Genomic DNA, 22,746 nt, shown 5'->3' with positions numbered 1-22,746 from the left:
TGATGCAGTACTTTCATATTAAATAGTTGTTATCTTCTAAACCTGTAAGTTCAGTCTTAAATTTTTTTAATATAGAAATTAAGGAAGCTATTAAAAATTTTTTCAGCCAGTATGCTTAAATTTATATTATTAATTCTAGTTTTATGTCATTGCAGTTAAGGAATAAAAACTTAACAATTTCTTATATAAGTAATTTATTGAAAATAACTTTGTCTATTTATTATAAAATTTTATTAAAGACTCAGGATTAGAAAGGAAGAAAAAACACCATCATTTTCAAATGATTTAATTATAAACACAGACAAACCCAAAACGATCTCCAAACATCACCAATAATCCAAAATAGAATAACTAAGAGTTTAGCAAGGTACATGGATTTTTAAAAAACCAATATATAACAGTCAACTGCATTTATAAACACCAGCAACAAACTACAAAATACAGTTTTTAAAATTTGTAAAACTATTAAAAAATAATGATAAATAAATTGTAAAATCTCCGTAGAGAAAATACTAAAAGTTTGTTTACAGATCGAAAAAAAGATCTAAATAAATAGAAAGCAATACCGTATTTCTGGCTGATGATCATACAGAAGACAATTTTTCCTAACTGGTTATTAGATTCAAAACAGTTCAGTAAAATCTCAGGCTTCCCTGCTGATTCAGACACAAAGAATCCACCTGCCAGGGAGGAAGACATAGGTTCAATCCCTGGTCCAGGAAGATCCCATTTGCCATGGAGCAATAGACTGGGCACCACAACTATTGAGCCTGTGCTTTAGAGCCAGGGAACTATAACTACTGAAGGCCACGTGTCCTAGAGCCTGTGCTCCGAAACAAGGGAAGCCACCACAACGAGAAGCAGCTCATGAACCAGAACTAGAGAGTAGCCCCCGCTCACTGTAACTAGAGAAAGCCTGCACAGCACCGAAAACTCGGCACAGCCGTAAGTAAATAAATAAATAAAATTATTTTTTAAAAAATCCCAGCAATATTTTGGACTTGGTGAACTTATTCTAAAAGTCATATGGAAGACTAAATACACAAGAATAGCTACAGCATTTCTAAAGAAACAAGAGTAAGAAAAGGGGACCTTGCTCTACCCTCAAAAATTTTTTGAGGTTATAGTAACCAAGACAGTGTTTTACTAACATAGGATTAGATAAGTTAACCAATGGAATAGAGAACCCAGAATCACATCCATCCATACATAAAAGTTCAATAAATGAAATATATGGCAGATCATTGGAAGAAACAAAGAATTTGAAAATATGGTTAACCACACGGGGAAAATATGAAGCTGAATCCCTATCACATACTTTATAAATTAGCAATAGGAGAATCCTTCTGCTTTTGGGACAAAGAGGTTTCTTTTTTTATAGTTGTAACCAAAAAGTGCAACTATAAGCAAATTGATACTTTTGACTATGTTAAAATTAAAAACTTATGATCACCAAAGATATCTGAATTTTAAAAAATGTAAGTTACAAGTTGGAGGGAAAATCTGAAATACATACAACAAAAGATGAGCACCTAGAGATATTTCCTAAAAATCATTGAGAAAAAGAGAAATAATCCAAACAGAAAGTCTTTTGTATTTTTTGCTTATCATGTTCTTTCTTGAGTTCAACCTTGCTTCTTTCATTGTTTCCCTTCTGTTCAGGGAACCTCTTAATACATTCTTTTTGACCATCTACTGGCAGCAAATTCTGTTTGTTTTCCTTCATCTGGGAATGTCCTGATATCCTCTCCATTCCAGACAATAGCATTCTGGGTATAGGATATATGATTCTGGGTTGGCAGTTTTCTTAGTCACTTCCTTCTGGCCTCCACGGTTACTGATAAGAAGTTGTTATTTGAAAGATTTCCCCCATCAGTAAAGGTATCATGTTTCTATGGCTACCTTTCAATATTTTGTAGCTGTTGTCTCTAGTTTTTAGAAGTCTAATTATGCTACGACTTGATGAGGATCTCTTTGGGCTTACCCTGTATGGGATTTGCTTAGCTTCTTGAACCTAGAGGTTCATGTCTCTTGCCAAGTGTGGGAAGTTTTCAATTATTTTTTGAGTACTTTTTCAGCCTACCCTCTTCTTCCTCTAAGACTCCAATGACAAGAATGTACTATCTTTTATTACAGTCCCACAGGCCTCTGAGACGATTCATTTTTCTCTATCCAATCTATTTTCTCTTTATTGTTCAGATTGGGTAATTTCCACTGTTCTATATTCCAGCTTATTAATTCCTGTCCCTTCCATTCTGCTGCTAAGTCCATCTACTAAACATTTTACTTTGGTTACAATATTTTGTCAAGCATTAATACTTACAAACCAATAGATTAATATTCTGTAGATTCTAAATTCTACAATAATGAAATGTAATTCCATTACTGTGATGTATCAGAATATATTTCAACTAAGAGAACACAATCATCATGGCAGTAACATAGCTATGAGGTTCTTTCTTCCTTTCTTACTCACTCTCCCAATCAAGCATTATCTTTGGATCTCTCACTGACTTCAAATTTAGAGTATCTTTTAAAATAAACTTTTCACATTAGAAGACAGCACAGAACTGCTTATTTCTTACACTCAAGAGCAATAATTTCTGAACCTTACTGTACATCAGAATCATCTAAAGACCCTGTTGAACTAAAACAAAAATTACTGGGCCCCCTCAAAGTTTGTGATTCAGTAGGTCTGGGGTAGGGCCCAAGAATCTGCATTTCTAACATGCAAGTCAGAGGATCACATTGAGGAACACAGTTCAGTGATCTAGAGAGAATAAAGACAGTGATAATATACTGAATAAAACAGATGATTAATCTTTTTTAATTCAATTCTATAATTTAGTTTTATAGCCTTTATTAAATATGGAAATATCTAATTTCTAGCAATTTGTACTTTAAGCACAAATCAGACAGAAGTTCATCAGTTAGTAAAACTAGATAGCTCTGCAAATGATTTGTTATGAGTTATGTGTGGCAACTGTTATTAAAGGGAAAGAAAGCTGCAGAAAAGAACCTCTCTCCAACACCAGTCTTGTTTTATTATTACTTTTTGAGGCTCCTCTACAGTTTCTCTTCCTCTTCACCAGGCTTACCCTTTCCTATCCCTTCCCACACACCTTTCTCAACCTGGCTATAAACACCCACTATTAGACACAAACAGGCTCATTCACATATAAATTAACTTATTCACTCACAGAGCATATATACACATTTTTATACCCACTCATTTTTATTAATATCACGCTGAGGTGGAAGAGAGAAATTTTAGTTAGTAAGAGAACTGGATTTTGGCAGAGATTGAGAGTGGGGAGATTCTTACATAAGAGAAATCGTAATGCCAAAGCCAAGAGGATTAGAGGATGAGGTTAGAACCAGAGGCCCAGATGGAATTTATTTTTAGTTTGGAAGGTAACTTGGGCTGAAGAGTAGCGCAGAATGCTAACGTACTATGTAAATGGGACTTGAGTCACAAAGAGAGGCAGAGTCCTTTGCTCACATTAGTGAATGAAAGCCAAACTACAGGATGTGACATTCAGTTATTAAGAAAGGAAGAATAACAGCTCACAGCTGCTCTCACGTCCCTGAATATCAAGGCATTGTTTCCAGAGACAGGCTTTCAGCCTGTTCGTGCAGATGGTTATTAAAACCTAATTCAAAAGAGAAAACCAATGATGGTGCTGAAGGATTAATTAAATCTCAAACTGATATTATAAATAGAACAGCAAACCTTGTTCTATCGTATACAGCTTTCTCTGCAATATAGAATATCATAATACACAAAAAGTCACAATATACACTTATCAGTGAACCTGTCATTTAGATTTCATTCAGCCAATACTTGGGAACACTCTGTGCTAAACTGATAAGCAGTAATCATTTTCCCCTTCTTTTAATATACTGTTGCCAATTTTAGTTGGTTGCTTAGAAACATTAAGTAAAATACTTGATGCCATGTGAGAGTAAGGGTTATGGTGGGGGTTGGTAGTGTATTTTTTAAAAATGTGAGGATCATAATATAACCACATATAAGAGTGTGAGATTACTAGCCAAAATTTACCAGCTCACTGTTTTCAAGAAGCTATCATAGGCTGACTCTGGTTGGAGACCAGTAATATGTAGCTTTCTACAACCCCATCACCGAGATGATGACTGACATTGTAAACTGGCCACATGGTTAAGAGACTGAAGGTAGCTTTGAGTCAGTCAGCACAGGTAACAAGAGCAACAGGAGTCTCTATGAAGGTGAGGCACCCAACCAGAGAACTGGGTCTCCGATCCTCACCCCCCTATTGCAGGAAAGCAAACAATGATGTAAAGGTTTGCTGCTGGTAACACTCTGATACAAAATGCCATACCCTAAATTATCCCCAATAACTTGTAATTAAATAAGTAATAAGTAATGGAAAAAGCACCAGTCTTGGGAACAAGAGCCCAGGTCCTGTTGCTGGCTGGGTTACTAACTTTCATAACCTTAGACAAATCATTGAAACTCCTTGGGCCTTGGCTGTGACCTTATAAAATGAAAGAGATGGCCTACGTTGATTATTTCCAAGGCTCCTAAGAAGAACTTCAAGGGCCACCTCAGGGCAATGGTGCTGTGTCCACTTAGGGAAACTAAGCTTTTCTCTGCTTAATACACTGATGCTCTAAGAAAGATTGTTTTTCAAAAGGTGTTTGCTCTGAAAATGAAAAAAAAAAAAAAGGTTTGAAAAGCACTGGTTCAATAATTTCTAATTCCCATCTCTAAAACTTTTAAGAACAAAATGGACAGGACTTATAAACCAACAGAAAAGGTAAAAATTCTCTTATTATAGAACATAATGCAGTGACCTATAAAAGAAAAACTGAAGGAGATTGGAAATTTAACATTCATATGTCATCTAAACACCTGATTTTAGTTATAAGTTTCTGTCTTACAACAGGGTAAAGGAAAAAGTTCTGAAACTGAAGGAGATTGGAAATTTAACATTCATATGTCATCTAAACACCTGATTTTAGTTATAAGTTTCTGTCTTACAACAGGGAAAAGGAAAAAGTTCTGAAATAAGCCTCAAGAGACCTGACTTTTTTTCCCTCTGGATATACACCTTACATTCACATGATGTGGTAGTTCTAAAATAGGTCCATAAATTCTTTGATATTCCTCCCATCAAAAGGTGGAGTCTAATTCTCCCTTTGAATATAGGCCAGACTTAGGGGCTCCCTGCTGATGAAAAATGTAGCAGAAGTGATCCTGTATGACTAGATTACAGAATAAAGCCAAACTTTCTCTCATGTATAAAGACAAGTGGCAAAAATGAAGCCTAACTGTACATGGAAGTAGGAGCTAGTAAACTATGAAATGTCAAAAACAAAACTCAACAGGATCAAACAAGATCAGTATCTTGGAAAATTAACCCTTAATTAAAAAAAAACTCAGGTGTAGAAGATATTTTACATCTCATAATGCCCCATTTCCTCAGTCTATAGACAAGCAAATGAAGGGCCATCAGGTCTAAGTTTAATGTCTAAGATCCTAGTGACAAGTTATTCCCTGGTAGCTCATCTGATAAAGAATCCGCTTGCCATGCACGAAACCCTGGTTCGATTTCTGGGTCGGAAAGATCCCCTGGAGAAGAGCATGGCAATCCACTCCAGTATTCCTGCTTGGAGAATCCTCATGCACAGAGGAGTCTGGCAGGCTACGGTCCTTGGCGTCGCAAAGAGTCGGACATGACTGAACGGCCAAGCACAGCAATAGCAAACTCAAAGACTCAGTTCATACTTAATATCCTAAATGACAACCTGCGAGTGCTGGGCAGGTAACAACTAAGTTACAATTTCAAGGCTCCCTCTACCGGTTCACTACTCTGCACTGCTTCTGATTCCTTCAGTAGTGGCAAGCCGTGGAAACAGGGAGACACCAGAGTGAATTAGTCATAACAGGTGGTGTTTATATCTTTGTCTATAGGATGACTTTTCTGAACATTTGGCAGAAAATAAAATTGAAGGCAGGAGAGAGAAAAGAACAAAGAAGGGAAAAAGAACCCACTCTGACTCAGAGTCATCAGAGCCAAATAAAAGTGACATATTCATTGGTGTTTGGAGATGTACTTTCTTACTAAGTTCAATAATGTGTGTGTTTGTAAAACTTCAGCAGAAGCATACATAAAATGTTCTTTTTTGGATCTAGTCATAAAAACATTCAAAAGCAGAGTCGCTCAGTTGTGTCCGACTCTTTGTGACCCCATGGACTGCAGTCTACCAGGCTCCTCCGTCCTTGGGATTTTCCAGGCAAGGGTACTGGAGTGGGTTGCCATTTCCTTCTCCAGAGGATCTTCCCAACCCAGGGATTGAACCCGGGTCTCCCGCATTGTAGGCAGACGCTTTACCATTTGAGCCACCCAGGCTGCTTGTGAAATATTCAAAAGCCCTTTTTATACAAGGTTAGCTCTAATAGAACAGATGTCTTACCCTGGACATACATTAGAGAACTGTAGCTCTGAGACAGATAACAGGATGAACTGGCCAGAAACCCAGAAAAAGTTCTTCCCACATATTTCCTCAAATTATTTGTTGAGTAAAGACTCTGAGTACCATGGACACTGGATCCTGGGGATATACAGAGATTGTAAATGCGTTTACTCCTGAACCCAACAATTCCACCTCTAAGAATATCCTATAGATAAGCCACATAGGAACAAATGACACATGTTCAGAGCCATTCATTGTGACACTGTACACAATGCAAGAGACAAAATAAACAATTTATTGATTTCAATAGGATCTTGGTAAGTCCAATATAAAGGAATATAAAAAAAGAGTAAGGAAGCTCTTTATGCACTGCTATGGAAAGATATCCAGGATATATAAACAACAACAAAAATAACAAGTGCTACGTAATATGTAGGCAGTTACTTTTTAAGATAAAGTGGAAAATCAGCATGTATATTTATATTTGCTTTCATTTGCATAAAAACACAGGAAAGAATACAAAAGACAGCAGTGTGAAAGTGAGACATCTAAAACATACCTATTTTTTTAATTTTGATTTTTGAAACACATAAATGTGCTAGCCATTCAAAAAATTAACTATAATTAAAAAAAGTTAGATGAGCCCTTTCCTTCTCCCCACAAAAAAAGCTTAAAGAGTTTATAGACTGGTCAAGAGATGGATGAATCAACAATTCAATGCAGCAAGGTACTCTAAGTTCTTGACAGATAAATCGCTCCCACAGGCATGGTTAAAAAAAAGTAAGTCCAAGGTGAGTCACCATGACCTAGAAAAGGATCTTGGAGATTTAGCCCCAAATCAATTCATTCTCCCAGGAATCCTGGAGATGGGGTCATCTGAGGCCTTGAAAGCGAAAGTGAAGCCGTTCAATCGTGTCCGACTCTTTGCAACCCCTTCGACTGTAGCCTACCAGGATCCTCCATCCAAGGGATTTTCCAGGCAAGATTACTGGAGTGGGTTGCCATTTCCTTCTCCAGGGGATCCTCCCGACCCAGGAATCGAACCCGGGATCCCTGCATTGTAGGCAGGCACTTTGCCGTCTGAGTCACCAGGGAAGTCCTTGGAAACACTTTTTTTAAGGCAGAAGTCCTACAGCAGCTACTGTGAGCCCTTTTCTCTCCCCAGACATCAAGTCCTGTGCTGGGCTTCTTCTCCCCGTGTGTTTCCCTGTCTGCCTTTAAAGCTGCTCCTGGAGAGGCTGCGAAAACTCTGTGGCATTTCACCTGCAAACAGCTCACAGCACCCCACCACTCACAGACCCAGCACCATCTGAGCTAAGACCACTCTCTTCTTCCCTGGGCTCTTGGGGCAGCACGGAGTATGGGACACACTTCTCCAGGTAAAACCCACACAGTTCACTAGGGCCCCACATGGCTCATCTCAAGTCAACTCAGAAAACGGACTGAGCAGGGAGAAGACCGGGGCCCCTGGGCGCCGTCAGAGTTCATGTCAACTTTTCCTGAAATAACCAAGAGTGCAAAGACATTTGAAAAGGCATGAAGAGGAATTACTTCCCTTCTTTCAGAGATGGTCTGTGCTGTTTAAAGATGTCTTAAATAATCTGACAGGAGCATTATCACTGTAGAAAAGAAGGTATGAAAGAGTAAGAGAGGATGTAGTGCTCGCCCTGTCCCCCATTACTTGCCATTTATATTGTTTCTCTGAAGATGTATCATCCCCGGCAGCTGTCATAGTAGGTAAAACTCCCACACTGCTCTGATCTTTAAAAGGACAGCCAACTCGAAAGGCATACCTAGTCACGTGATCCGCAGGGAAGCAAGGCATCCCTGGGCTGTTAGGTAAACCCACGCTGGGCTTTTGCAGCTTCTCTAATACCACTTGAAGATCAGACGGGGAGACAAGCTGTGAAGAGAATATACAGCATGGGTCCCCCGAGAAGGAGGAAAACCGGAATAACTGCCAAGAAGGAGGCATCTTTGAGGAAACAATCTTATTGGCAAGAGAGGCTTTGCAAAAGATCATGGAATTATAAACATGCTTACATTTGGAAGACTTGGTCTAACTTCCCACTCAAAAAAAGAGTTCTTTTGCAGCAGCCCTGACATGTGAACTCCACGTCTCGCCTGAATTCAAGCGGCACCCAGACAGAACAGTTATGAGAAGTCAGCACTAGCAGTTCCAACACAGTAAAGGAAGTCTGCTAAGAGGCCTATTCCCGTAGGGTGATATATACACAAAGATATACACACTCCAAGATCAGGGTGGGGCGGACTGCAGATTCCATAAGAATGGAACAGACGAGAGGGCCAAGTGGTGGGAACCCAGATATGTGGACCACATTCCGAATCAATACATGCACCCAGGGAGGAGGCAGGCAGGTGGTAAGCTGGGTTCAGAGGTCAAGACAGTACTGGTGTAGAAAGAATGGAATAGAGGAATCACTGGGAAGCAAAAGCAAAGGAATTTGAACAAACAATCCAAAGAAGTTTATGGCTATGTGTTGCTTCTTTTTAACTCCCTGTCATTCTCCTTAGCAGGTAATTCAGTGTTTATAAGCTTCCTAACCTTCTGAACTGTGGCTGAACTGTGTCTGCCAAAAAGATATGGTGAAGTCCTAACCCCCCGGGAGCTGTTAATGTGACTTTGTTTGGAAATAAGGTCTTCGAAGATATAATCCAATTAAGATGAGGTCATACTGAATTGGGGTAGACCCTAATCCAGTGACTGATGCCTTTGCAAGAAGAGAGAAACATGGGCACAGAAAAATACACAGGGGAGAAGGCCATGTGAAGACAGAGTTAGAGGTTAGAGTGATACATCTACAAGTAAAGGCACATCAAGCATTGCTGACAACCAGCAGAAGGTAGGAGAGAGGCATGGGATAGTTTCTTCCTCACAACCTTCAAAATGAACCGGTGCAGCCAACACTTGGGTTTTAGACCCCTAGTCCCCAGAACCAGGACAGAATAAAGTTCTCTTGTTGTAAGCCACCACTTTTGTGGTGCTTTGTTACAGCAGCCCTAGAAGACTAACACGTTTTCCAAGAAGATGACTGAATTCAGGGCAAGAAAGAGTGAGTTTCCTACTTCCTTCTCCTACCTCCTCTCTTCTTTCAAGTCCACAGTCTGAGCAAGAAGTGCCATTCTCTCCTTGCTGAAGTCAACCCCTGAAGACTTCTGCCTGCCTCTTCCTCAGTCCTATCCTTTTACCACTGCTCTGTTCTCTGTGCATTTTATTAGCTTATGTTAACCTTTTCCTGCATCACATCTTTTTGCTTGATCACACTATCCTGCAAGATTCTACTGTTCTTTCTTCCTTTCAGTTCAAGCTACTCTAAAGGCTGTCTACACCGCCCCTAGATCTTTACTGTTAACCCACACCTTAACTTTTTACAACCTGAATTCTCCTGCTAACTATCCTACTGAAATGGTTCTCAGAGTCACCAATAAGCACACTGACCAACAAATCTTAGCTCTGCCTCGGCACTCACTCATCTTGTGCTCTCTCAGCAGTGGCACCACTGACGAAATCCTCTTCTTTAAATTCTCTTTTCCCTTGAATTTCCAAGTCAGGGCACAACCTGGTTCTTTGACTTCCTTCAGGGCTTATTTCCTTTTACCAACTCTCCTTTTAAACTCGCTTTTCCTTTTCTGTCTCTTTCATTAGTTACATAAATTCATGCAGGGCAAGGCACTTACAACTCCTTGTGGCTTAAGTTTCCCTACCCTTGGCCTGGGAAAATAATTCTTATCTTAGGCTGGAGGCTCAGACGGTAAAGAACCTGCTTACAGTGCAGAAGACCTGGGTTCGATTCCTGGGTTGGGAAGATCCCCTGGAGAAGGGAATGTCTACCCACTCCAGTATTCTTGCCTAGAGAATTCCAAGGACAGAAGAGCCTGGTGGCTACAGTCCATGGGGTGACAAAGAGTCAGACATGACTGACTGACTGATACATAAGAGGCTGCTGCAGGAACTACATGTATCTGTGTATGTTTCAGTGCTAAGAATTGTGTCCAACATGCAAGGGGCACTCAATAAGCTACTGGTGTGGCTCCTGGTGTTACTGCTTGAGTGCACCCACTTTCCTATCCCAAGCTGTCTCCTGTTTCACTTCATGCAATAAATACTTGCTAAGACCCCCTGATGGACAAGGGAACTGCCCTTAGGCTCTGCAGGGGTTACAAAGGTATTTACTCCCTCATGAAACATATAGTCTAGGAGATTAAAGTACAAATGATACTACACAAGATTGAGACTAAAAGAGGTGAGAAAAAAGAAACACCTATATTTTAAGAATGGAAGAATTACAACAGTTATGGAGAATCAGCAAAGGTTCAGTAAAAAGGTAGCACTGAAGAACAGACAGGATGTGACAGCTAGAGAAGAGGGAAGAGTGCATTCCAAGGGATGCACTTGGAACAAATTGCAAAAACTCTGCAGTGAGCAGGTATGAGGCATGCAGGAGAATAGTTGAAATGTAAGTTGTATGGAGGAGAAAGGTGGGAGATCAAGTTGAAAAGCTGTCATATTATGAAAATCCTTGCATGTCAAGGTAAAAAACTTGTATTTAATTTTGGAAGCTTTAGGGAGTATTAGAGATGATGTAATTAGAGTTGTGTGATTAATGTCATATGATTAATCAGACAAGAGAAACAAGTCAATCAGGAGTTTCCTCTATCTGTCAGAACAAGAGTTTTGTTGTCAGAAAATGTGGGATTGAATTGCAGTTCTGTCACTTAGCAGCATGACCATGGCCAAGTCACTTACCCTTTCTGAGCTCCAGTTTTTTTACTTATTAAATATGTGTTATAAGCAGAGATTGAAGAGGGCCTCAGGATTCTCAGCCACCTGGTGGATCACATTACATGACCAAAGGGATTGTGCAGATCTAATTAAGATAACTAATTGTGTTGTTGTTTAGTCACTAAGTCATGTTTGACTCTGGGATCCCAAGAAGTACAGCACACAGGCTTTCCTGTCCTTCACTATCTCTTGGAGTTTGCTCAAACTTATGTCCATTGAGTCGGTGATGCCATCCAACCAGCTGATCCTCTGTTGCCCCTCAGGTGGCCAAAGAATTGGTGCTTCAGGTTTAGCAGTAGTCTTTCAATGAATATTCAGTTGATTTCCTTTAGGATGGACTGGTTTGATCTCCCTGCTGTCCAAGAGATGCTCAAGAGTCTTTTCCAGCACCACAGTTCAAAAGAATCAATTCTTCAGTGCTCAGCCTTCTTTAGGGTCCAACTCTCACATCCATAGATGACTACTAGAAAAACCGTAGCTTTGACAATAAGGACCTTTGTTGGCAAAGTGATGTCTCTGCTTTCTAATACACTGTCTAGGTTTGTCATAGCATTTCTTCCAAAGAGTAAGGGTCGTTTAATTTCACAGCTAAACCACCAACTGCAGTGATTTTTGGAGCCCAAGAAAATAAAATCTGTCACTGTTTCCACTTTTCCCCCTTCTATTTGCCATGAGGTGATGGCATGATCTTAGTGTTTTGAATGTTGAGTTTTAAGCCAGGTTTTTCACTCTCCTCTTTCACTTTCATCAAGAGGCTCTTTAGTTTTTCTTCACCCTCTGCCATTAAAATGGTATCATCTGCATATGTGATGTTGTTGATATTTCCCTCAACAATCTTGAGTCTAGCTTGTGATTAACCCAGCCCAGCATTTCACATGATGCACTCTGCATATAAGTTAAATTATCAGGGTGACAATATATAGCCTTGACAAACTCCTTTCCCAATTTAGAGCCAGTCCATTGTTTCCTGTCTGATTCTAACTGTTGCTTCTTGTCCTGCAATCAGGTTTCTCAGGGAACAGGTAAGGTGGTTTGGTATTCCTATCTCTCTGAGACTTTTCCAGTTTGTTGTGATCCACACAGTCAAAGGCTTTAGTGTAGTCAATGAAGCAGGAGTAGGTGATTTTTTTGAATTCCCTTGCTTTTTTCTATGATCCAGTAGATGTTGGCAATTTGATCTCTGGTTCCTCTGTCTTTTCTTAATCCAGGGAGATTCATCCAGGAAGGCAAAACCTTATAACATGAGACCTTTACAAGCAGAAGGTTTTCTCCCACTGGTTGCAGAAGACAAAGTCAGAGACACTGAAAGCATGAAGGGGATCTGACACAAGGGATCCTGCTGCCAGCCCTGAAAAAGAAGGCTGGGAGACAGCCAGTGAGCCCGTGAGCAGCCTCTGGGAGCTGAGGGCAGCTCTGGGTGACAGTCAGCGAGGAGATGAGACCTCAGACTTATAACTGCAAATAATAAGTTCTGCCAGCAACCTGAGGACTCTTGCCCAGAGGCCAGCCCAGCCTCCACGTTGAGAGACCGTGAGTAGAAAACTCAGCCACACTCACCAAGGTCTGACTTAAAGGAGCTGTGAGCTAACACGTGGTAGTGTTTTTAAGTCACTGTTGCTGTTTAATCGCTAAGTCATGTCCAACTCTTTTGCGACCCCATGGACTGCACTGTAGCCCACCAGGCTCCTCTGTCCAGTGGGATTTCCCAGGCAAGAATCCTGGATTGGGTTGCCACTTTCTTCCCCAGGGCATCTTTCTGACCCAGGGATTGAATCTGTGTCTTCTGCACTGGCAGGCAGACTCTTTACCATTGAGTCACCAAGGAAGTACCCTTCTGAGTCATTAGGTTTGTGATAATTTGTTGAGCAGCAACAGAAAACTACATCGTAGCAATTCTAGTATATATTTTAGGTGATTGCTATGATGCTTTAAAAAAAAAATCACATGAAAGTTTTCCCTAAATCATAAATATTACTCAAATAAGTAATAGTTACTATCTAGCTACGGTCTAAAATAGAAATCATCTTTGTCAACTTCTCTCCCCCATTGACTAGGCTCCTTTTCTTTATTTCTATAATTTTATCTATAATGGAATCACAATTATAAGTTTGTTTTGCTGTGGGACTGTGACATATGGGCACTGGTGCCTCCTTAGAATAAGACTGAGGTGATGAAATGTTTGTGCATATATACATAAATAAAAGAAGAAAGCAGTTATCAGGGACAAAGGTTGATAAATGAGATAATATAAATACTAACTTGTAAGAGTGCAGAATAGGTCTAGCGATCCCTTGGAGGGTCAACAGAAAATATGTGCAAGAATAATTTATGCCATGTGCAGTTTATCAGTTCAGTTTAGTTCAGTCGCTCAGTTGTGTCTGACTCTTTGTGACCCCATGGACTGCAGCTTATGGGCACAGACGATTTACCAGGAACAAGGTCCTTAAACATTTTGAGGTTTGTTTTGTTCAGGTGTGAGGGACATTTAAACCTTTGCCGATTTGTTTCATTACAGGGTAAGGGGCACTTAAAATTGTGCAAGTACTGTATGATTCCTGTGATAAAACAATATAGGGTTATACAAAGAAACCGAACATATTAGTAATATCCACCCAGTCCTACTTTTCTGAGGAAACCACAGACAGGTTGGTAGTCATCCTTCCACACCTCTGTATCTGCTCAAAGAAGCCTAAAAGGTTTACCCACACTTTAAAAAACTGGAGTCATGCTCTACCTACTAATGTGTAACTTGCATTTTTCATTTGACAATGTATTGTATTTCTCCTAGAAAATTTATATACATGTCATATTTCTCTTAATAGATGCATGGTATTTATAATATAGATTACCACAATTTAATCAACCAGTTTATTCAGATAGCTTTCATATACCACTATTGTAAACATTTTATCCATATGTCTTTCAACATATATTATTTCCTTAGAATAAATTCCTAAAAATGGAATACTGGGTCAGTTAGTATATGAATATTTTAAAATTTGAATATATGTCGAATACTTTGCTCTCCAGAAAAGCTGTATCAATTTCCAAGCCCTCTACTCAAAAAAAAGTCCCAATTTTCACACGTCACAGATAAGACTACAGATACACATGTCTTCTTTCTCTGCCACCAGGTAGGGAAATGTTAACTCCTTATTTTAATCTGTACTTCTTTAATACTAGTGAGACTGAGCCTCCTTTCACATGTGTATTAATTGTTCATATTTCCTTTTTGAATTGGTCTGTTCATACCCTATGCCTTTTTTTTTTTTCCTCCTGGAATGTTCATTTTACTGATCTATTAATGATCTCTATGATACAAGAATTTATTTTTCACTGATTATGACATCTTACCTTGTTTATGATCTTATAAAACTTCTACTGAAGTTTTAAATTTTCTTATCCTGCAAACATTGATTTTTTTGTTTGTTTCATGGCTGTTGGCATTGTCATTGTGCCAAAAATTTATTATAAAAACAACTTCCTGTGCTTTCTTCTAGTACTTTTGTAGTTTTTAAAAATTTAAAGTTACTATTTTCCAAAAGTTGGAAAGTTTCCATAATTCTGTTTTTTAAAAGTAATTTAATGTCCTGTATATACAATATGTTTTACCGATCCATTTCCATCTATTTGACTATCTTGGTCGTATCACTAGTGCAGCTTTATAATATATGTTACGACAAAGGAATGGGATCTTTCGTTACTTTTTCTTATACCCTCTTCTTTATTCATATAGATAAAATAGAGCATGTATCATTTTCTTAAGTTTTCTCCCAAAAAACTTGAAAAATTCATCAAATGTTAGAGAACAAATTGGTGTAGCTGATAGCTCTATGATATTTAAGATTTTCCATTAAAATCATCTTTTAGCCTTTTGATCAAATTTTACAGGCTTATTTCGTATAGGTTTTGCCCACTTTCTCTTTGATTTATTTCTAAATATTGTCATATATTTTTCATCAAGTCTTCTAATTGATTACTGCTCAAATAAAGGAAATCTATTTAGTTTTTATATCTTTTTATTGTGTCAGGCTCCCTAACCAAACTTTCTTATTCATGAATTTTGTATGTCATTCTCTTACTCTAGGTAACAATTATCTAAATATAATGATTTTGTTCCTTTCTGTAAATATTTATAGAGCTCTTGACTAACCAGACCTAGCAGAACAATGCTGAATAATTAAAATCTACTTAAAAAATTTTTTTTATTTTATGTTGGAGCATAGCTGGTTAACAATATTGTGATAGTTTCAGGTGGACAAGAAAGGGACTCAGACATACATACACAAGTATCTATTCTCCCCCCAAATCCCCTCCCATCCAGGCTGCCACATAACATTGAGCAGAGAGTTCTCTGTGCTATAAGTAGGTCCATATTGGTTACCTATTTTAAATAGTAGCAGTGTGTTCATGTTCATTCCAAAGTACTTATCTCTCTCCTCCATTCTTCCCCCCAGCAACCATAAGTTAAAATCTACTTACTTAATATTTCATTAATATACTTTCAGCCAAGATATATAGACCGTGTATACTTTTAATAATTGTAATTACATTTATTTTTAAAATTTTAAATCTTTTACCATTCTTGATGTTAGGGAAAACAAGATGTGTGGGTGAACTTCTGTTTTCAGTGGCTTCTTTCTTTTGGTTAACAGTTGAAATAACACTGCTGAAAGTTGAAATCTGGCCTTTGAATCCTCTGTCCAAACCCTAAAAATAGAAAAGTTAACACTGCAACATAATTCCTACTAGGTATATCTAATTTTACTGTAAAAATCATAAACATTTATAATAGAGATTTTAGTTTGATAACAGATGCATGATAGATAAAACATGTATATAATATTGACTTACCTTTTCTAGGACCAAATTGTTTTAAGTATAAAATGAAAATAGTCATACCATCTAATGGCTTATAAATTGACAGAGTTTGGAAGTGGGGATAATAACAATACCTTTCTCACAGGTTTATTGTGAGGTTTACCTGAGATAATGTGTGTAAACCAATGAGTTTTCTTGTCTTCTGATGCAACTTTAAAAGCTCAGGTAAAAAGATAAACCCTTTAGAGTTCATTTCTCTCTAAATATGTGATTGGACTTTCAGTATAAGGGGATTTAAAAAAAAATAGGGCTAAGCAACTTAAGTGCAAATAACAGAGCAATCTTCCTATAGCATAGAATCTATCCATTAACGTACTTTCCACAAAATAATACTTATAAAGTTCATAATATATAATCAATGTGCACTTTAATTATAAATAAAATCACATTACCAGTTCAATACTCAGTTATAAAGCTAGCTCAGGGCTTACTGTCAGTTCTCAGCTCTTTACAACTTACACTATATTCCAGTTTCCAGATGCTTAATCAAACATAGTAGTTAAATTCTTCCCTAACATTCACTTTTTTACACTAAAGGTATGTAATTTCTTTGCCTTCAGAGGAGTTTCTTTTTCATTTTCTTCTACATTTACCAGACTGATTTTCACTTACCTTTTCAGAATTAGCTCAGGTGCCATGTAGCAAAAATATACACTCACCAAATACTTACTCTCCCATATCACCCACTCTCTTACAGCTAAATGAAACTATCTGATTAATTCTAAGAGGCTACAAGTCGAGGTGATGTTGGCCATCTGTGGACCAGAAAGTACTAATGCATTTAAGGCTGGTGGTAAAATCACCAGCTCCTTTTTCTCCTCTCACTGTGACAATCACAGAGGCTACGGGCCGAGATGTGAGAGCATCCATTGGCTCATGTCCCCAAATCGCTATGTGGAGCAGAGGCACTGATGACCAACAGCAGTTTATACAATTAACAATAAATGCACCTTTAGAATTTTCAAACACTGAAATTTGGGACAACTTGTAAATGCAGTCTAACCCATTCTGTTATAACTTCTCTGCAAAGCATTTTCTGGTGGCCCCCATTTCCACAAAAATCAATCACTCTTATTTATGCTTGGGATTTACTTAACTTATTCCACTGAAATTATAATTGTTTATATACTGGTCCTTCATGTTGGACTTGAAATTTCTTATTCATCACAGAGCTTGACATCCAGTGAATCCTGTGCACAGATCTTACACTTCAGAGTAAATTTATTTTTCTTTTAAAGAGATGAGTATAGAAAATAACCCAGAAAAAAATCAGATACACAGAATTTAAAAGTTTCTAGTCTTGAGACTTTTTAGAAATTAGCTATATAACCCCTTTATTTCACAGATAAGGAAAACAGTATTGAGACTCACCTAAAGTCATTCAGCTAACAAGCGACAAAAATGTGATGGCCACTAAATGAGAACTTGAAGAATGCTTCCATAAGGAAAGTACATGTATGCAATTCTGTGTACGCAACATCTTTGGCTGCTCACAGAATATGGGTTTTTTTTGGTTGTTGTTTGTTAGCTTGTTTGCTTTTTGGCTAGATTTAGGCTCAGTGAAGTCTGAATCAGTATTTCTGTTAGGATTAGCCTACATGATCCAGCCTACAAAAGTTAAACAACTGAAATAAAGTCTTCTTCTAACAGATGTAGGATATGAGCCTGAAGTTTCAGAATCACAGACAGTATCAACAAGGGTCTTGTACAGAGCCTATGACATGCTGGATGTTCCATAAATGATTACTCTTGTGACAATAACACTTAAAACAAGTCATGTATTGAGTGCTTGGTAGAAGGAAATGGCAACCCACTCCAGCAAGAAGCCTGGAGAATCCCAGGGACAGAGAAGCCTGGTGGGCTGCCATCTGTGGAGTTGCACAGAGTCGGACACGGCTGATGTGACTTAGCAGCAGCAGCATATGCATACTACTAATTATAATAGAAGCTTTAATATAACATTTCTATGAGTTATATATTTACACCCCATTTTACAAATGAGTTAACTGAAGTACCACACCGAAGTTCACAGAGCTGGAAAGTGGCAATTCAAACTAGTCTGAATGACCTTGCTCACTACAGTAGCTATCACTTATTAAGAGCTGAGCGTGAGACAGTAAATGTGTTCCATATATCAGGCTGATATTCTCTTCTCTACTTTTATAGACATATGCTGAATGAAATTTAACAGCTTTGGGAGCAACTCACCTAACCAGAGGAAATCAACGTAAGTGGAAAAACTAACTGTACTTTAGGGCCTCTGATATCCCAGAAATCTGGGAAAGGCTCAATATTTTATTTTCCTCCTCTTTCCTCTACCCCTTCTTAATAAGAAGAGATTCCAGAGAACATTGCTTGATTCACTTGTGGAATTTTCAAATAATAATTTAAAAACCCACAAATAACTGATTGAATCAACAAAAGCATTTAACAACTATCAGTTCTAATCTCTAACAGATTTATAATATAGATTCTCAAGGAGGAGAGACAAAATTGGAGAAAAAGATTAATAAAAGAGTGATACGCAATACTTTTCTACAAAAGTCTTAGTAAATTACATACTTTGCATAACTTTGGTAAATTAAAACATTATGCTCAAGTTCACAGAACTGATTAGAAAAATAAAATAACCCATACATTTGAAAAAGTATTATCATTCCTTGCTATAAATATTATGATACTTAAGTAAGAACTGTATTAACTTCTGGGGCCAAGTTTGTTTATTTGTATGTTTTGTCCTATCAAAACATCTTAAATAATAATGGGAATGAATGTCAAATTTGATATACATATATTTCATTTATGCATGAGAGTTGATAAAAGTAACCAATCTATAAAATGAGGTCAATGAATGGCCCCTTGGAACTTTGTTATGTTGTTGTTGTTTAGTCACTAAGTCGCGTCCAACTGTTTGTAACCCTATGGACTGTAGCCCACCAGGCTCCTCTGTCCATGGGATTTTTCAGGCAAGAATACTAAGTGTGTTGCCATTTCCTTCTCTAGAGGATCTTCCTGACCAAGGGATCAAACTTACGTCTTCTGAATTGGCAGGTGGGTTCTTTACCACTGACCCACCAGGGAAGCCCAGAAGTTTGTTAACTTAGCTGTAAATATTTACAATAAATTAATATACCAAAGGTTTTTTCATTGATAACTGTCACTGACGTAAGATTGCACAACTTAGAGGATTTAAAGAGCTGTGTAGTTGCAGTACAGAATCAGAAAGGGAGAATGGTCCAGTGAGGTGAGACTGGAAAGATAGGCAGGGATAATACTATGAAGCCTTCAGGACAGGGAGTATAGATTCTATCCTGGAAGGGGATAGGGAACAGTCGTGGAGGACTTGTAAGAAGGGTGTGACACAATTATATCTGTGTCTTTGGAAAATCACTGTCAGTAGGTGTAGGGAAAAGACTGAAGGGGAGCAATACCAGAAAGATACATCAGGTCTACTTACTGGGAGAAATAAGTCTAAACTGAGAAAGGACTTAAAGGAAATGAAGAAGAATGACAGCCTGGGCCAAAGTTACTGCAAAATAGCAAGAGTTATTTCAGGTCATAATGAGAATCAGAGAACCCTTAGATAAATTATAAAATAAATGAAATGAACAATGTAAACTGCTTTATTTCAAATTTCAGGAAAAATACTTTGACACCTCACCATAAAAAAGAAGGCATATGATTAAAGACTATTGACTATGCCAAAGCCTTTGACTGTGTGGATCACAACTAACTGTGGAAAATTCTTAAAGAGATAGGAATACCAGACCGCCTTACCTGCCTCCTGAGAAGTCTGTATGCAGGTCAAGAAGCAACAGTTAGAACTGGACATGGAACAACAGACTGGCTCCAAATCGGGAAAGGAGTATGTCAAGGCTATATACTATCAACCTGCTTATTTAACATATATGCAAAGTACATCATGAGAAACACTGGGCTAGATGAAGCATAAGCTGGAATCAAGATTGCTGGGAGAAATATCAATAACCTCAGTTATGTAGATGACACCACCCTTATGGCAGAAATCAAAGAACTAAAGAGCCTCTTGATGATAGTTAAAGAGAAGAGTGAAAAATTTGACTTAAAACTCAACATTCAGAAAACTAAGATCATGGCATCTGGTCCCATCACTTCATGGCAAATAGGTGGGGAAACAATGGAAACAGTGGCAGACTGTATATTCTGGGCTCCAAAATCACTGCAGATGGTGACTGAGGCCATGAAATTAAAAGACGCTTACTCCTCTGAAGGAAAGTTATGACCAACCTAGACAGCATATTCAAAAGCACAGACATTACTTCACCAACAAAGGTCCATCTAGTAAAAGCTATGGCTTTTCCAGTAGTCATGTATGGATGTGAGAATTGGACTATAAAGAAAGTTGAATGCCAAAGAATTGATGCTTTTGAACTGTGGTGCTGGAGAAGACTGTTGAGAGTCCCTTGGACTGCAAGGAGATCCAACCAGTCCATCCTAAAGGAAATCAGTCCTGCATATTCACTGGAAGGACTGATTTTGAAGCTGAAACTCCAATACTTAGGCCACATGATGGGAAGAACTGACTCACTGGCAAAGACCCTAATGCTGGGAAAAATTGAAAGTGGGAGGAGACATGGATGACAGAGGATAAGATGGTTGGATGGCATCACCAACTCAATGGACATGAGTTTGAGTAAACTCTGAGAGTTGGTGATGGACAGGGAGGCCTGGCGTGCTGCAGTCCATGGAGTTGCAAAGAGTCGGACACGACTGAGCGACCGAACTGAAGAAAACTCTAGACTACGTTATATAAACATATTTGTAGGATGACTAGAAAAGGAACCAACGGTCACTAGGCAAAAGTATGCATCTCATGCCAAAATAATGTAATTTTTCTAGCTGACAGGGTTATCATTATACTACTGTCATGTAGCAACTGCTATGCAAAAGTAGTATAAGGGCAAAATCATGGAAACACTGGCAAATATGACATGAGCTGACAAAGAACATGAAGAATGAATGACCAAAAAAGATAAGAAATCTAAGAGAAGATCATGCGTTAAAAATGAAGGAAGGATCATAAAGAAAAAGGCGGTCAGCAATGTTGAATAATGAACAGTGGCTAGGTCTAAAGTGTGTCTACTAGAATGTGTAGCTGTGTGAGATCTTGGGGACAAAGGAGACAACAGATTCGGGGGAGAAACTGCCACTGATGGTGGCAGAAATTGTATGAAATAGATTGGCAAATGAATGGGAAGTCAGGAGGTGAAAGCACTGAGTAGGATTTGCTCTGTCCAGAAGCTTTACGGAAGGGTACAAAGTGGCTGCAAGGGTACAAAGATGTGAGGAAAGATACACTGAGCATGTTATCATGTCTGCCAAATACAGGGTTCGCTTCTATCCACCCCAGAGCATTACTGCTATTCTTTGTGCAGCAAAGGCCAAAGATTGGAGCAGAGACAGGCACTCAACCAAAAGGCAGCCATCTGTCGATAGGGTGGCCACACATTAGGTGGCCTGGTATACAGGACATTGATGCTTCCTAATATGTCAATCAGAGGAGGTCTTTCCAGATTTCAGATGGAGGAATATGGAAAAGAGCAAGCAGCCAAGAATGAGAGAATAGCAGGCGCACAGAGAGCAGCTGGTCTCTGTTCCTGCCTGCTTTCTGGTTCTATCTATGTATGTTATTTCCATAAATCCCCCTTTTCCAAAAGGAGGCATATATGGCCTGATTTTCTGTTCCTTGTGATCAAGAAAGCTAAACATGAGAAAAAAAATTCTTTGTCTAATAAGTCTCTTGCTTATAGCATGACTGTGTCCTTGATACTTCACACTTGAGATGACAGGAAATAAATCACGGACAATTTCACAGGTTGACAGTGTACTACAGATAAATAAGAACAAACTCTCAAAATAGCAGTTGCCCCACACCAGCTTGCACAAGAGAAACCTTCCCATAGCCTAATACTTCCATGAGAACGCAGGGTCACATGTTGTACAATGGTAAACTGATTAAAAACTAGAGAATCAAGATGCTATTGAGTGCTATTAGGACATGAGTAAATTAAAGGTTAGGGAACATTATAAGTCTTCTAAGAATTGGATCTACCACCGTTATTACATCTGGTTCCCTGAGGAGTTTTGTCTATGAGCAACTGTTGTCTATGAGTCCTAAGGAAGTAACACACTAGAGATGACATCCTGGAATGTGGCCAGCCTACAAACAGTGGGCTGTATGTTTTGAAGAATAGATAGTAGCAGGATATCCAACCAGCTGTTACAGAGGAAGAAGAAGTACAAATAGGGAACATGGAGAGAAAGAGACACTGAGAATTCACTGAAGAGAAAAACTCAATACACCTAGCATAATAAATAAGACTTGACTCTCTCTCTAGGTAGAGGCTGACCATGAGTTTAACAAACAGCTGAAAAATTTTATGTGGTAATTGCAAAACTAATCAAAGATCATATTTATTTCAAGTGCTAACATAGACCTCAATGGTCTTTTTGACTATATAATCACACAGATTATATGTAAGATTATAATAGTTTCAAGAAATTAAATATAATTTCAAAAAATTAAATAGAATGAAATTAAATGGAATACCTGTTTTGCCCTG

At 38.3% G+C, this 22,746-nt stretch overlaps 1 protein-coding gene across 2 annotated transcripts in view; it reads right to left on the bottom strand.

Moving 5' to 3' along the window:
- The window catches only part of HECTD2 (HECT domain E3 ubiquitin protein ligase 2), a 71,408-nt gene that overhangs the window by 37,119 nt on the left and 11,543 nt on the right, over window positions 1-22,746 (bottom strand). For both annotated transcript variants that reach the window (XM_065922903.1, XM_065922904.1), the window contains exon 2: window positions 15,844-15,973. In XM_065922903.1, the coding sequence (XP_065778975.1) occupies window positions 15,844-15,973 (130 nt within the window). The remainder of the gene's footprint in view (window positions 1-15,843; window positions 15,974-22,746) is intronic.

This window comes from Muntiacus reevesi, chromosome 2, assembly GCF_963930625.1.
Source record: "Muntiacus reevesi chromosome 2, mMunRee1.1, whole genome shotgun sequence".
Lineage (NCBI taxonomy): Eukaryota > Metazoa > Chordata > Mammalia > Artiodactyla > Cervidae > Muntiacus > Muntiacus reevesi.
The sequence above is the reverse complement of the archived record's forward strand: the minus strand, read 5'-3'. Positions and strand labels throughout refer to the sequence as shown.